Source organism: Corvus moneduloides, chromosome 9 (genome assembly GCF_009650955.1).
Source record: "Corvus moneduloides isolate bCorMon1 chromosome 9, bCorMon1.pri, whole genome shotgun sequence".
Classification (NCBI taxonomy): Eukaryota; Metazoa; Chordata; class Aves; order Passeriformes; family Corvidae; genus Corvus; species Corvus moneduloides.
In genome coordinates, this window is record NC_045484.1 from 24169068 (window position 1) to 24183488 (window position 14421).

General features: G+C 53.4%; 1 protein-coding gene across 3 annotated transcripts; it reads right to left on the reverse strand.

Annotated features, from left to right (window-relative positions):
- Positions 1-628: 628 nt before the first annotated feature.
- On the reverse strand, positions 629-12261 carry TAL1 (TAL bHLH transcription factor 1, erythroid differentiation factor). Of its 3 annotated transcripts, none has more exons than XM_032118130.1 (5): positions 12113-12259; positions 10617-10766; positions 9011-9439; positions 8139-8230; positions 629-3769 (listed from the first exon to the last, which is right to left on the reverse strand). In XM_032118130.1, coding segments are annotated over exons 2-5 (942 nt in total). In that variant the 5' UTR covers positions 10619-10766; positions 12113-12259; the 3' UTR covers positions 629-3350. The 3 variants fall into 3 exon arrangements, with proteins under 3 accessions (XP_031974021.1, XP_031974022.1, XP_031974020.1); XM_032118131.1 differs by having other exon boundaries at positions 10617-11217; XM_032118129.1 differs by lacking the exon at positions 10617-10766 and having other exon boundaries at positions 12113-12261.
- Between the last annotated feature and the right edge of the window lie 2160 nt (positions 12262-14421).

A 14421-nucleotide genomic window follows, 5' to 3' on the forward strand; every position in this document is an offset into this window, starting at 1 on the left:
TATGTATGTGAGAGAGAGATATATACATAAACACACACATGTTCAATGGACCACTTAGCCTGTAAACACTCCCTAATTAATGCTGTATATTTTTAAAAGCACTTGTGCACGTGGCTGTGATAATTTCTCTCCAAAAAAAAAAAGAGGAATTACTCTCACTGCCGGTTAAATCATGGCCGAACGCCTGCCATGGTGCGAAGGGAAGTAGCATGGCCCCCAGCAGCCCCTTCCTCGCACAGTCAGCCTCGCCAAAAGACGGGAAAAGGCCACTGGAAGCTTTGGGGGACCTGCAAATAACACGCTGGGGGTGAGGTGGGGGTGGCTGGTAACGCTCGCCTGCGGCGGGGCATTGCTTCATCGCCCGCCTTCCTTCCTGCCGGCCCCGCGCGCTCTTCCTCCCGCCTGCTCTCTCTGCAGAAGCCCAGCCCAGGCTGGACGGTGTGAGTCAAGCAAGAAAAAAAAAAATAGCAGATCCTTTTGCAACGTTTTCTGCTGCCTGTTTATGCCTTTGGCTGTCTGGGAATGGGCCACCCTGGCATCGTCACCCCGCAACACTCAGGGATGAAACACCAAAGTAATGATGGATTCAAGTGGCGAGGTGGGACAGAGGCAGACAGCGAGTGGAGGCTGCTTTGTAAAACTTTATTTAGAAATATTCTTGATATATTCATTATATATATATATTTATATATACACACACATTACGACAAATGTGTTTTCTAAATAGCACATCCACAGTGGGTTGAGACTCAGGGTACCAGGTCTGGTTACTTCATTTCTGCAGAAAAAATGCAGAAATCCAAGGGGAGGGTGGCAGAGAAAGGGGCGGGGCTGAAAAAACCAAAATTCGTAAGGCAGGAATTCACTCACACGGTACGACACTGCCCCAGAGCGCTGTTTCCAACAGGAATGGGGGGTGATGGCCCACACAGCGAGAGGTGAAGCAGGCAGGAGGAGAGGTGGGCAGAGGAAATGTACCATTCAAATCACAATTAAAGTACAACTGTACATACCCCGGGAGACCTACGGCACTCCCTGCAGGAGTGCGAGTGCCTGGGGGCGTTTGGGGGTGCTGCCAAGGTTGTACCATTTTCCCGACTGCTCAGCTACCGAGAAGATATAAGCAAGAAGTGATGGATTTGTGTGGAATGAGGGATTTCTGAGTATTGGTGAATTTTTTTTTCTTGCGACAGTTTAATAACAAGGGTGCAAAACCCCCACATAGCCCACCCAGGGTTCTTTGGGAACGAGGAACAGTTTTACCTGTGTGACAGCACCCCCCTCCCTTCCTCGAGGGCCCCCTGGCAGCCCGCCGCTGCTTGCCTGTCCTACCCCTGGCACCAGTACCAGTCCAAACCTCTTCCTCAGCATCACTTCCTCACCCACCAGCACATTCCCTGGCCCAGCCCTGCAGGTAACCTCCTCTAGGAAAAACCCCCATGCACAATCCAGACCCAAGAGTTTTCCTCCTTTTCTCCAATTTAAGATGGGGGAGATTGGTGCTTTCCAAGAATTTGGGGACTATGCTGGAAATGCTTGCATGGGCCAGGATCCCTTCCCAGGCAACTAATTCCGCCTAACAAGCCAAGCCACACACCAGACTTTTACTTATTATTTACAAAGAGGCATCAAAACCAAGCAGGGATGGAAATGACACGGCTCTGAATTAAGCCTGGACGGGCTTGCAGGCACCCACTCAAATTCTCTGTGTTCCCTTGTACCTCAGCACCCTTGGGAAGGCATGAGTGCGGTGGAAGATGTCCCCACTCAAAAAGATTTATTCCCTTCCAAAGGATGTTTGTGTGTGGGTTTGGGTTTTTTTTCTACTGTATCATGGTAGAGATTTCTGTGCCTTGACAGATCTGCAGAGGGAGAGGATGGGTTTGGGGCAAACGCTCCATCAGGAGATGAGTTGGTGAGAGATGGTCCTGATGCAGTGGTGATGGGACAGGGTGGTTCTCAGCTCCCAGCCACCACAGCAGCAGCCTCCTGCTCCCCTGTTTCCCAAATATCCTCCTGGGGGCCAGCACAATCAGAGGATCAGCTCAGTCACAGAGCTCAGTTTTGCACTAATTTGAGCACTCAGGAATGGGGGCTAATCCCACACTGCTTTTACTGCTTCCCCACAAGATTCAGAGAGGATCTGTGGACTCCTACCAACCTTGACAGATGAGGACCTTCCTAATGCCAAAATAAATCCAGCATTGTTGTCCACACTGTGGGCATTGGCACAGCTGAACCACCATTTTCACACAATAAAACCAAAAAATTCAAAGCATACCATTAAAAAACCTTTTTATAACCCTATGTACACGCACACTGTTGATACATCATTGACTCCTTTTGCCCTTTTTTTTTTTGCTTTTTTGAATTTAAAAATCCCCCAGTCCAAGGAGATACTTCACTAGCAAATATTTTCTTTCCTTCCCAACTCTGAAATTCATCTTTCTTGAGAGAAGTTCTGGCCCTATAGAAACCACTGGAAAAACTCTAGGAGACTACAGCAGGCTTGAAACTCACCTGCTGAGTGTTATCAGCAGAAGGATCAGGGACTGGGAGGGTGGCAGAAAACACCTATGTACCTTTTCATTCAGTGGATACTGCATGACAGTGTTAGACAGAAGTAATCCCACGTCATAAATACAACAAGCCCAAACAATCCAAAATCAGATAGAAGGGAAAGGAAGTAAGGGAAGGAAAAAAAAAAAAAAGGAAAGAAAAGAAAAGAAAAAAGGAGAGAAAAAGAAATACTCTAAATCCTTTTAATAGTTCTTTTGCTGAGGGTATTTTTTCACCTCTTTAAAAAGATACAGTCAAAAATTCTCGGACAACAGGAACACGTGGCCAAGCTCCTGCTCAGACCAGCTGGATGTGCCACAGGCTGGAGAAGTGCTGCAGCGCTGGAGTGATGCAGCAGTTTCCAGCACCACGTGGAGCTGGAAAGCGCCGATGGCCTCTGTCAGCAGTGAAAGAGGAGTTCCATGTCTCCCCCAGATGATTGCTTGAAAAGAGACGGTCACCAAGTGGCCTGCAAACCCTCTAAACTCTGGAGAGGCACCAGCCACGTCTCCTTCCCCTCTGCGGAGTTCCATCCCGAGCAGTTCTGTACAACGAAGATGAATTCAATGCTTTTCTTCTTTGTACGGTCACGTACCTAAACCCCGAACGTCCATCTGGGTTGGTCTTGTCCTCAGCCAACGTGCCGGCCTCTCTGTCCCAGGCTGGGGAGAGTGGGCAGCCCGAGCTCCCAGGGAAAGGCAGAGTCACAAATCCCACAAGCACAAGTTCCAGCAACGGCACAGGCAGGCCTGGCCTCTCCCCCGCGCACCTCGGGAGCAGTGTGAGGGTAATCACCGCTGCGCGTTGCCTTCTACGGGGAGGATGGCGTGGTGCAGGCTCCGCGTGTGCTTCGAATCCAGCGCCTCGTGCTCTTCCGTGAAGCTGTCCGGGCTCGCCGCTCCGTCCAAAGAACTGCCACAGCTAGAGTTGGGAGACAACATGTCCTGCAGGAGGTCTTCCTGGACTATCCCTGAGTCTTTGTTCACTTTGCCCCTTTGGTTTCCTTCTTCCTCCTGGTCGTTGAGCAGCTTGGCCAGGAAGTTGATGTATTTCATAGCCAGGCGCAAAATCTCGTTCTTGCTCAGTTTTTTGTCAGGCGGGTGGGTGGGGATGAGCTTACGCAGCTCTGCGAAGGCCCCGTTGACGTTCTGCTGCCTCCATCTCTCCCGGCTGTTGGTGAAAATGCGACGAACCACTTTCGTGTGAGGACCTGCAATCCCAAGCACACAGAATTAGGAGCAGGGCTCAACAGGCCAGGTATTACTTTGCTGAAAAGGTCACTGTTTTGCAGATTAACTACCTGACTAATTTTAGTGAGGTTTAATCATCAGGGCAGTGAAATAAGAGTTTCCATCTAACTGGAGAAAGCCATAACTTCTGTTCAATCCACTGGAAGGGAAAAAATTGAGGTGCATCTCTTTGGATCCTCAGATAGCTAAATTTACCTCTCATTTGTCATGATAAGTGTGCAGAAGGCTGCTATAATTTTAGGGTATCTCAACTGATCAACAAGGGTAACCCAGCAACAATGGTCCTATTAAAATTTTGTATCGCTAGATGGCTTTATTTTCTATCCCAAAAATTGTCTAAAGGACACACCATTGGGATGGGAGGGAATTAGCTTGAGCAGAGGCTTTGACAACTCTGAGATCCAGAGGTCTTCCCTGCTGAGAGCGACCACAGGGCTGCCACCAGCCCTCTGAGTGAAACAGGGCAATGGGGTTTGCCCCATAGGAATGAGGACAGGTAGCAATGTGACCCACAGAGGGAAGGCAGTGTCCTGCCAGAAAGGTGATCACAGGTGAGGATGGAACAGTTTCACAGCTGACCTGAGGACTGCCTGCTCTCTCTACACATCTCTGCCACAGGGCAAAAACTCCCTCTGACACTAGTTGGAGATGGGATCCCAAATTGCTGGAGGTGTCCATTTGGCCTAATTACATGTAGCCTCCAATTAAATCCTTGAAATTTTACAGCCATGTTTCTGACAGGGGATGCTACACAGGACGAAGGCACAAAACACACTAATTCTCCTTTCAGCACATCAGGGTAACTCCTGGTGGCATGAGAAAAGCTTTGTCTCTGTGCTAGAAGTGACCCAAAGCACATCTACAGAAAAGTACAGCGCTGCAGGAGCAGCAGTGCTGTAAATCAGGATTGCAGGTTCTTGGGTCCATGGAAACCACCTCATGTAAGAGAACACTATCATGAGATGTTTTTATTATTACATCCTTTCCGTCATCTCCTCCAGGAGACATCAACGATGGAAGGTCACCTCAATCTCATGAAAATCTGGAAGGATGACCACAGCAGAAACTCCCATGGGATAGGAAGCATCACATACAATGAAATCATCACAGAGTGGGAAGCAAAGACTTGCAGGTAACACTTCAGTGAGTCTTGCCCCAAAGGACTGTGGAATTCCCATTCCCACCATCTCTCCCCTGTTTTCCCACTCTGAGACACCTGCCTAACTTCTCCCTCCTGGTGGGAACAAGCCCCTGGCCTTGGTGAGCAGTTTAAGACACAGCTCTGACATCACCCAGTGAAACCAGCATCCCGGGGCACATTTAAACACCTTTATTCTTTTCTAGCAAAACTCTTGGCTGCCTTGACTGTGGCACAGGAGCCAAACAAGTGTGACTTTTTATAAGTATCCTAGTCAGGCTGTACCTCCAGGTCCCACCTGGCACAACAGGAGAAGTGGTATCCCTTGTTGCAGATGATCAGATACCATCACACTTTCCTCCATTCAGGGGAAACTGAGTTCCTTCATCACATCCAGCATGTCACACAGAATACCCTGCACTGCAGGGTTTCCATGGGGACACACTCCCAAGCAGCCAGGTTAAAGCTGCCAGCTTATGGAGTGTGTGAGCAGCCACACAACTCACTCCTCCTCACGGTGTGCTCAGAGCTGGGAGTCCCCCAAAATCACAGAGAGTCCCTGGGATAAACTGGGGTTGTAGAAAGGACAGACACACCTATGACCTCTAAGATTCCAGTGTGATGCTTTAATAAAGGCAGTCTTCACCCCCAAACAGCACCTAATGCCTTTGTATGAATCAATGTGCAAGAGCTCATGCAAAGGGAAGGTTTCTTGTCCCTGATGTGCACAGCCTGCTATGCCACAGGATTGTAGGGAAGGTGGCAGGGACCAAAGGGACCTCAGCAGCACTACTAATTAAGCAGCGAAGAATGTGCTACATCCTACTACAATAATATGACATTTTTAACACTTTGCTGCTCTTTCCAGACAAGACAAAGTAAGCCGTCTTGAATCCAGAAAGAGATGCAGCTTAAAAACTATTTACTCCCATAAGAGTACGAGAAATAACCCCATCTTGGATACTGCTCATTAAAAAAAAGCTAAAGAGACTTTCATTCTTCACAGGCTTCAAACATGTGTCTCTGTTCACTGAAAGCTGATGACTAAAAGACATCTGTTCATAAATAGGTCAGAAATCATAAAAAAAAAAAAAAAAAAAAAGACCTGTTCATTTTCATCCGGGGCACCCAAATCAAGCTTCAGTATATAAAACAAATTCTGACACCACTCAAATTCTTGATTCCTGTACCAACTGAATTAAATATATATTTTAGAAAGAGATCAGGTTTTGGCCAAAATGTGTCAAGCAATGGAGAAAATTAAAATGCCCCATAGCTGTGTTATAATAGAAAATCTATTTCTCATAAAGAAACTTGCCTCATAATTAATCCAAGCAATCAGATGAGAATTTTTGCCTGGATTTTGTTCTAATGGATTGACTGATGCTTTTTTAATTGTAATAAGAAGTCTGAGGAAAATTAATAAAAAGATGATCTTCCAGAGTTCCAGGATATACTTTTTTAGAGATACTTTTTTGCATTTTTATCTTCACTTCTGGCTATTTTTAAAGAACATATTAAGTGGAACAAAATTTCCATAAAATAGATAAAGAAACACTTGCAAAACCCCCACCACTCATTTTCTTACGGATAAACCCCACAAGCACAAAGTCTGGCAAGACTGCCCTGCCCTTCTGCAGATCCCAAGGGCTGAGGACCCTCAAGAGTGGTGCTCCTGTGCGCTGTGGATGTCACCCAGCAGGTGACAATCAGAGCAATAAGCAAAGCCTCTCACACCACACAGATGCCTCAGCATGGGATGTACATCCCTCCGAATTGCTCCTGTTTAGACAACATAACCTGACACCTACTTTTTCCCCCAAAAAATGTTGAGTCCAGTCTTGGAAATTCACATGAACCAGGACCTGCAGGATTGGGCCAAATCTGTACACCTGCATTAAACCACACGTTCAAAAACTTGGTTACGACCAAGTACTTCTGTAATCCTTAATACCTAATTTAGTAGCAAGTCCAAAGCTTTAGTCAGACACCGAGATTTGATGGGCTTTTCCCCGTAACCGCTAAGCCTCGGAATCAAAACCCAGACAAAAAGCCCTTCTTGTGCTGGGGCTGTGACATCCCCTGTCCCACGGGGCTGCAGTCTGAAAGGACCAAGAGGGCGGAGAGTGGGGACAGAAGGACTGATGAATGCAGATAATACCCTGAGCCTGTCATTTTGGGTTGTATTATTTTAGACTGATGCAGGTTATGATTTGATCTTAGATTAGCTGGGTAGAAGAAAAGGATAGCTAGCTGGAAAGGAGGAAAATTAATTGTCCAGCAGTTTAAATACAGTGTTTACAATTGCTAAAGAGAAAACACATTTCAGCGAATCTCATGTGTACGGGCTAATAACTCCAGAGATAAACAGGGTGGCCTTCCACGTGTAAATTATTCTTGCAAATGTCCCTTTGCATGGGCAGCATCCCGTGGGCAAACGCGCCCTTGCACACAGCATCCCACACCTGCTGCCAGGAGCAGGCAGCAGATCCTGCCCTGCCCTCTCCCTGCCTTCCATTCTCCGAAATTATCCTGCAGCTCCAACAGGGATGCCCGCATCTGGGACCCCCAGAATGAAACACCAGAATGTCACCTTCCACATCTCCTCCCAGACTCTGCCACGGGATATTTCTCCACGGCAGACGGGAACAGTTTGTGGATGTATACCGAATTAAGGCCACGATCCCACCGCGCCGCTGCAGACCTCAGCACGGTGTTAGCTCTTTGCTCCCGGGCGCTTTAAAGGCAGGTTGTCCTTTCTGCCCAAGGCTGTGGTCTGCAGTGCGAGCGTCTCCTGGCTGGAAGGGTTTACGGACGCAACATCTCACTGCAATGGCCCTGATCTGCACTTCAACAGACTTATATTTATTGCCTTCTTTAGGGTTTACTCTCTAAGCAATTTGCAGAATAGGGATATAATTAGCCACAAACTGAACTGCTCCGCTGGGTGCTGGGTGAAGGCAAACTCATCGGGCACGCTGCTGGGGACCGCTGTGGGCTCCTCTTACCGGAGAGCCACCCTGACTCCCTGGGCATCCTACTCGCGTCTTGGGGGCTTTGGGGGTTTAGTCCTTTTATTATTTCGGGATTTAGTGCCAGAGTGTGGCAAAGTGCAGGAACTTGTCCCCCTCAGCAGATGGGGACACCCCCACCCCCCCCCAAGAGGTGGCGCAGGGGCGAAATTCTCTCACCGTCGGTGATCTCCATCTCGTATGGAGAGGGTCTCCGCTTCACCCGGTTGCTGCCGTACATGGAGAAAGAATCCGGTTCGCCGAAAAACCCGCTGCAAAGAAAGGCAGCGAGGCCGTGAGGACACACCGACATCCCCCCGGCCCGGCCCCGCGGTAGGGGGAGCGTCCGGGGCCGGCGGGAAGCGGAGCTGCTCCGTGACCTCGGAGCGAGCTCACGGCTCACGAAGCCGAGCCCGGGGTCGTGCGGTGACACCACACGCGGCCAACCAGGGACACGCAGCGAGGGACGGCAGCCCGGCGTGGGCAGGGGGATGTGAGCGGCGTGGGGCGTCCAGACTTGCGGCTTAGGGCAAAATCCACCCCATTCCCGCGGCTTTGAGCTCTCCCGCAGGCGGGCACGCACGTCCACCCGAGCCGGGTCCGCACCGCTGCGGGTCCGTCCCTGCACATCCCCGGGCTGGCTCAGCCCCTGTCAGAGCCTCTGCTGTGCCTTTCTCTAATTTGCGGGACTCGTCGGAGAACAGAGAGAGCCCTGGGAGCTCCGAAGAGCTAAAGCGGTTCTCATCCATTTACCGACGGACCCTTTCGCTCTGCCCGGGACTTCACCACCGTAAATATTTTACCTTCGAGGAACGAGTTTTTCGTTTCTTTTTTTTTTTTAACTTTTTTCCCCCCTTTTCCCTTTCTCTCTTTGCAAAGTTGTGCGCAAACCCGCGCTGCCTAAGCGACGAGCCCCGCGCGGAGGAAGGGATGCTGCTGCTTCTGCCCCCGCATCTCCGCCCCGCGCCTCCCGCCGCCCCGAACCGAGCCGCTTTCCCCCCCCGGGGAAGCCGCTCCGGGATGGGATGGGATGGGATAGGGGAGACACGGACCTGTTGATGGTGGCCAGCGGCTGGCCCAGGTTGTAGAGCATGGCCCTGCCGTGGGGCTGCAGCGGGAGCGCGGGGGGGCTCAGCTGCACCATGCGGGCCTCGCAGGCGGCCTCGGCGGCGCGGCACGGCTCGGCTCCCGGCGCTCTCTGCATCGCCTCCCCCGCCGCCTCACGGCTTTTTATGTCCAGGGAGCCCCCCCGGCGCACCAGCTCGATGACGGGCACAGGGGCGGCGGGGGGCCCGGGGGAGGGCCGGCCCGCCTCCTTGGCCGCCCCGTTGAGCAGCAGCTGGGGGTCCGCCGGCGCCTCCATGCCCCCGCGGCTGCTCTCCGGCTCGCTCGTGGTCTCCGCTTCCGAGTCGTGCCGCCGGGCGGGGCGGGCATCGCGGGGGTCACTGGGGGGCGGCGGGGCGGGCGGCCTGTCCATCGTCCTGCGGAGAGAGGCAGCGGTCAGGGGAGGCCCCGGATGGGGACCAAGGGGGGCTTCACCCCTCCACGGGCACCGCCCCGACGTGGGGGGGCCGCTTCGGGGCTTAGACCTCGTCGGTGAGAAACGGGGGAGTTCCTGATCACCCCAAATCATTCAGAGTTTGCTGGCGGGCCGGGGGGGGGGTCTGTGGGTCCACCCCGCCCGCCCCGACCCTGCTGTGACGTCACGGGGCCTCGCGGAGCGGCGCTTTGACGTCTCGCAGCTCCCCGGTCCCGCACGCCGGGGACGGGCCGGACTCCCCGCCACGCTCCCGGCGCCCCTCGGGGGTTCACATCGGCACCATCAGGGCGGCTGGAGCAGCGAGGGGGGCTCGGGCGGCGCCCGGAGCGCCGCCAAGGGTGCGGGTTAAATTATGCGGCCAAATTACGGAGAAGGCTCAGGCGCCTCCGCTTTTTTGGGGGTATTTCTCCCCATTTTGGGGTCCCCGGCGGTGTCCGCTGCCCTGCGGAGACAGCCCAGTCGCGGCCCGGCCTGCCTGCAGCGGCCTTAGCCTCACGGGAGGCCCCTTCTCCTCCCATGATTATTTTTTATTATTTATAAACGATCGAAATATACCTAAACCCACTTTTTGGAGGAGAGCGGGTTAAACCAGCCCCTAACGGAGCCCGTGCCCCCGCGCATTCTCTACCGCAGGAAGGAGGAAGGGGCCCGGCCGCGGCCGCACGCAGCATTGTCCCCCTTCTCCCACAGAACAAATGCTGTCGCGACAGGGCACCTCGCGCCGAGGCCAAACAGCGATATCGCGATTATTTCTATGCTTTATCTCCCACATAGCACCTCGTTCGTTTTTAGATTACTTTTGTTTGATTGATTGGTTATTCTTTTCCATATAAATAAGGAGCTTCACGGAGCAGAGAGCTGCCACCCATCCTTCTCACTCCTTTGCCTCGAGAAATTTTTTATTTCGTTTCTGATAGGCTGAGTCGCGAGAACCCCCCCCCCCCCTTTTTTTTTTTTTTTTGGCCATATCTCACTATCTCGCTGGAAAACAAAATAAAAAAAATACGACCACCTAAAGCACAAGTTCTCGGCCTTCCCTCCGGCCCCCTTCCCGCCAGCCCTCTAGAAAGAAAAATCTAATTGCCTATTCCGATATTGTATAGGAAGAGATTACTCACATGTGTCATATTTAAGTAGGGACACCGCAAGTCTCTCCTGTTTCAACAAAAGCGCTCTCAGTGTCAGGCTGAATTTACTCCTCCCACCTCAAGGTACTTACGACTTTACAGAGAGGAAGGACACCCGCATCGGGATAAAACTGCTAAATCCTGGGAGGAAGAGAAGGGGGGGAGAAAAAAAAAAAAGGAGAGGGTGGATCTCGTGGGTCCGGATTGCCAGAGATCAGTGGAGGGAAAAAGGTGCAGGGGAGAGGGAAGGAGGGGACAGCACCCCGGGGAGGCCCCTGTGATAGGGGACAGCGGCCACCCCCGGGTCCCCCCCCCGCCGCCGCCGGGAGCCGCCGCCTCGCACACGGGGCCACAACGAGCGACGGCCATGGCCTGGCGTGGAAAAAAAAATAAACAGAGATAAAAAGGCGTGAAAATAAGCGCCCTATATTTGGGGCGAATTGGGCGGTTTTTTGGACACATTGCAAGCCCGGTCTTCCCGGGAGGAAATCACAGACGGGGCCGGACACGGGGTTGTTTTTCTCCCGATGGGCTCGCACGAAGCGGCGACGGCGGCGGCGTTTCTCCCACGTCCGGCTGGAAAATTTAATTCCTAAAGGGGCAAATTAAATTCCTCGAGGGGCCGGTTACCGGCCGCGCTCCCGGGCCGAGGAACTGCGACAGCCGGCACCGGGCCGGCGGCAGAGTGAGCCTGCTCCCCGCCGCCCAGCGACAGGAAGGCGAGGCCGGTTCACCCCGCCAACGAAATTACAAAAAATTAGGTTTTCTCCTTCGTAAAAAAAGAAATAATCCCGATGGCGTCTGTTCCCGCATTCGTTAAAAAACGAAATATACAAAACCGCAAAGATAGCAGCAGTATTTTGCCTTAAATTAGGGTGGTTTCGTTTAGAAAAAAATGGAGGGGGGGCATTAAATCCCCGCCCGCTGGTTTCTGCTCTGCAAAATCCTTTTGTTTTCCAGCAGCCGATCAGCAGGAAATTTCCAACCCAAAAGCGCACCTCTCCCGCCGGCTCTTTGTAGGGATATCGCCCCAAAGAGAAGGGGCGGGAGGGAGCAGGATATCGGGGACCCTCTCTCGGGGACAAGCGCTCAGGTTCTGGCTGTCGGCCGGGCCGTGTCCTGGAGTTTGTCCCTGGGGAGAGGCTGGGGGATCCGGGCCCCGTGGGCGCTTCGCCCCCAGTGCCCCCCAGCCCGTCCCAGCCACCGCCTCGCAGCCGCAGCCCGAGGGTCCCGGCTTGGTGGGGGTGCCGCACCCCACAGTTTCAAAGGGGAAAGCGTATTCTCCTCCTCACCCACCCCGCATCAAAGAATAAAAAAGATTAAACCCAACCGCGGAAAAGATTTTGTGTTTTTTTCCCTGCTCGCCTGTCTCTCACGTGGGGCAGAAGCCCCCCAAAGCCCACTCGCTGCCCTCCGGAGCCCCCCAAAACCGCATCCCGCCGCCCCCAGCGCCCAGCCCTCTGCAGAGCCGATTCTTCTTTACTCACCATTTGCTTTTCATTGGGAAAAGTGAGTGGAGCCATTTTGTGGCCTACGCATCGCGGCTATATTTGTAGTAAGTGTTGGGTGGCTTCAGCTGGGTAGGCTCTAATTCCACATCACGTCCAGTTTCCTATTTAGTATGGAGAGCGGAACACTACTGCAATGTGGCCGAGAGAGATAAAACCCCAGCAGTGGCCCGCCTGCCCTGATAAGCTTCTAAACCCATTATTTATGAAATGATTCATTATTATTTGGCAATTTTATCGAAGGAAAGCGGAAAATTATTGCAGGGATATGCATAGGAATAACTCCGGAATGCATGCCTTCTAGCTTTTTATGTGTGTGTGCTTAGATGCTCTTAAAAAGACACTGCAAAAAAAAAAAAAAAAAAAAAGTAATAAAAAATTGCTCTGTGGCTGCCCGCATCTGAATAGCGATTCTTTATTTTAGTCCTCTTGGAGGTTATTATGGCCCTGGTTTTTTTTTTTTTCTTTTTTTTTTTTTTTTAATTATTAAATATGGAAAACCTACTCCGTTCTTAATTAAATTTAATGAGCCAAAATAAATTGTTGGAGATGTTGAGAGAGGGGGAAGGGGTGTGGGCTGCTTTGGGACAAGAGGAGGTAAATAAAGCACATCGAGAGGAGATGTTTTGGTGAAAAGCAGCCCCGTCCCCAACCTTCCTCCCCCCACACTGGGTATTTTTGCTGAAGGGCCGAATTGTGGCGAGCTCCCTGTCTCGTCTCCCGTTCTGGGGTGGGAGGAGGCCGAGCATCCTTGCCGAGCTGGGGGATGCTGGGGACTGTGAGCGGAGCAGGTACCGAGCCGGCACCTCTCGCCCTCCAGAAATCTGGGATGTGAGCGACGGAGCCTGGAGGACAGGGGCTTGGGGAAGGGAGAAAAAGGACCTGGGTCGTGCCGTAGCAGTGCGGGACGGCCAGCGGGGCTGAGAACCCCGTGGGGGCCGGAGCACGGGGCCGGCTGCGCGCCCCGTCGGGGAAGGGGCTGAGCCAGGCCGAGGCGAGCTCCGGCCCGGGCGGACAGGGACCCCTGGGCCGGGCCAAAGCCGCCGTGCCCCCGGAGCGCCTCGTGGGGACGGGAGGCGGGCGATGCGGCGGGCGCGGTGCCCTGCAAAGCAGCGGTTCGGGTGGAAACGTCCCCAAAAAGCCAGAGGCTCCCGGCATGGAAAGGGGGAAGGCAGGAGCGGCTGGAGGCTCCCAGATCCGCTCCTCTGGGCACCCACGGGGAGCGCGGCCCTGAAGGCAGCGGCGGGCAGCGGTTTTGGACAGCTCGGGGGCCGGCCTGCGCGGGAACCCGAAAATCAACGAAATCACCCCCGGCGCGGGACGGGGAGGAAGGGACCCGGGCTGAGCCCTTCCCGGGACACCCCCGGTCCCCTCTACGGGGCTTGGGCCAGGCGGTGACCCCGGCCCTACGCGGGGCTCGGAGGACAAGCGGCGGAGAGGCCCGGCCGCACCTGCCGTACGTGAGGGGGGCGGCGGCGGGGCCGGGGTGCGGGGGTCGCTATTGTCTCCCCGCCACCTGCGCGCCCTCCCGCAGGGGGAAATGCCGGAGCTGTTATTCTTCCTTTCACTCCTTCCCCTCAGCCTCCCGCTCTGGACGCGGCCGTGGGAGAGGTTTCCACAAGCCCCGGCCGCTCCCCCCGCGGCACGGCCGGGGCCGGGGCCGTGTCCCGGCCGGCAGGAGCCCGCACGATGCCGGCAGCGTGCGTGGGGCGGCGGGGCAGGGACGGTCACGACGCGCCGAAGAGCCCGCCGTGCCTCCCGCCAGGAAACACGACCATTTTCGAGCCGGCTCCTCTCACCAACAGGAAGCGTTAAAGATAGAACAGCCGGGGCTGGGCGGGGGAGATTAGGAAGCCGAGCATCTTCTGAGCACCGAGGGCCGCTGCGGGGCCATTCCCAGCCGTGCCTGCGCCCGCTGCGGTGGGAGCCGGGGCCGTGCTCAACCTAGCTCCGGCCCGCATTTTTACCTCTTCAAGTGAAGAGGGATCAAACCCTTCCGTTGGGAGGGGGAGCACTAAAATGATCCAGAGTAAAGCGGTCAGTGATGCACCTTTTCAACTAGCACTATAAATACCTTCCCTTAATTACAATAAGAAATGGCTAGAAACAATAGAAGAAAACAAAAACCAAATCAATAAAGCTTTAATGTTGCCCCATTAGCCATGTCATTGCCTGATGAGCTAGCTCTAGAGATTGGGCCCCAGTGCTCAGTTAACAAAGCCAGACCTGACTTTCCATGTGTTTTTTGCCTGAAATTGCAGTAGCTGTTTCAGGGAAAAAAAGAAATC

Coding starts and splice junctions, on each gene's coding strand:
- TAL1 (XM_032118129.1), bottom strand. Junction 8,231..9,010: donor CCGCTGGCCACCATCAACAG/GTCCGTGTCTCC, acceptor CTTTCTTTGCAG/CGGGTTTTTCGGCGAACCGG. Junction 3,770..8,138: donor CGAGATGGAGATCACCGACG/GTGAGAGAATTT, acceptor TTGGGATTGCAG/GTCCTCACACGAAAGTGGTT.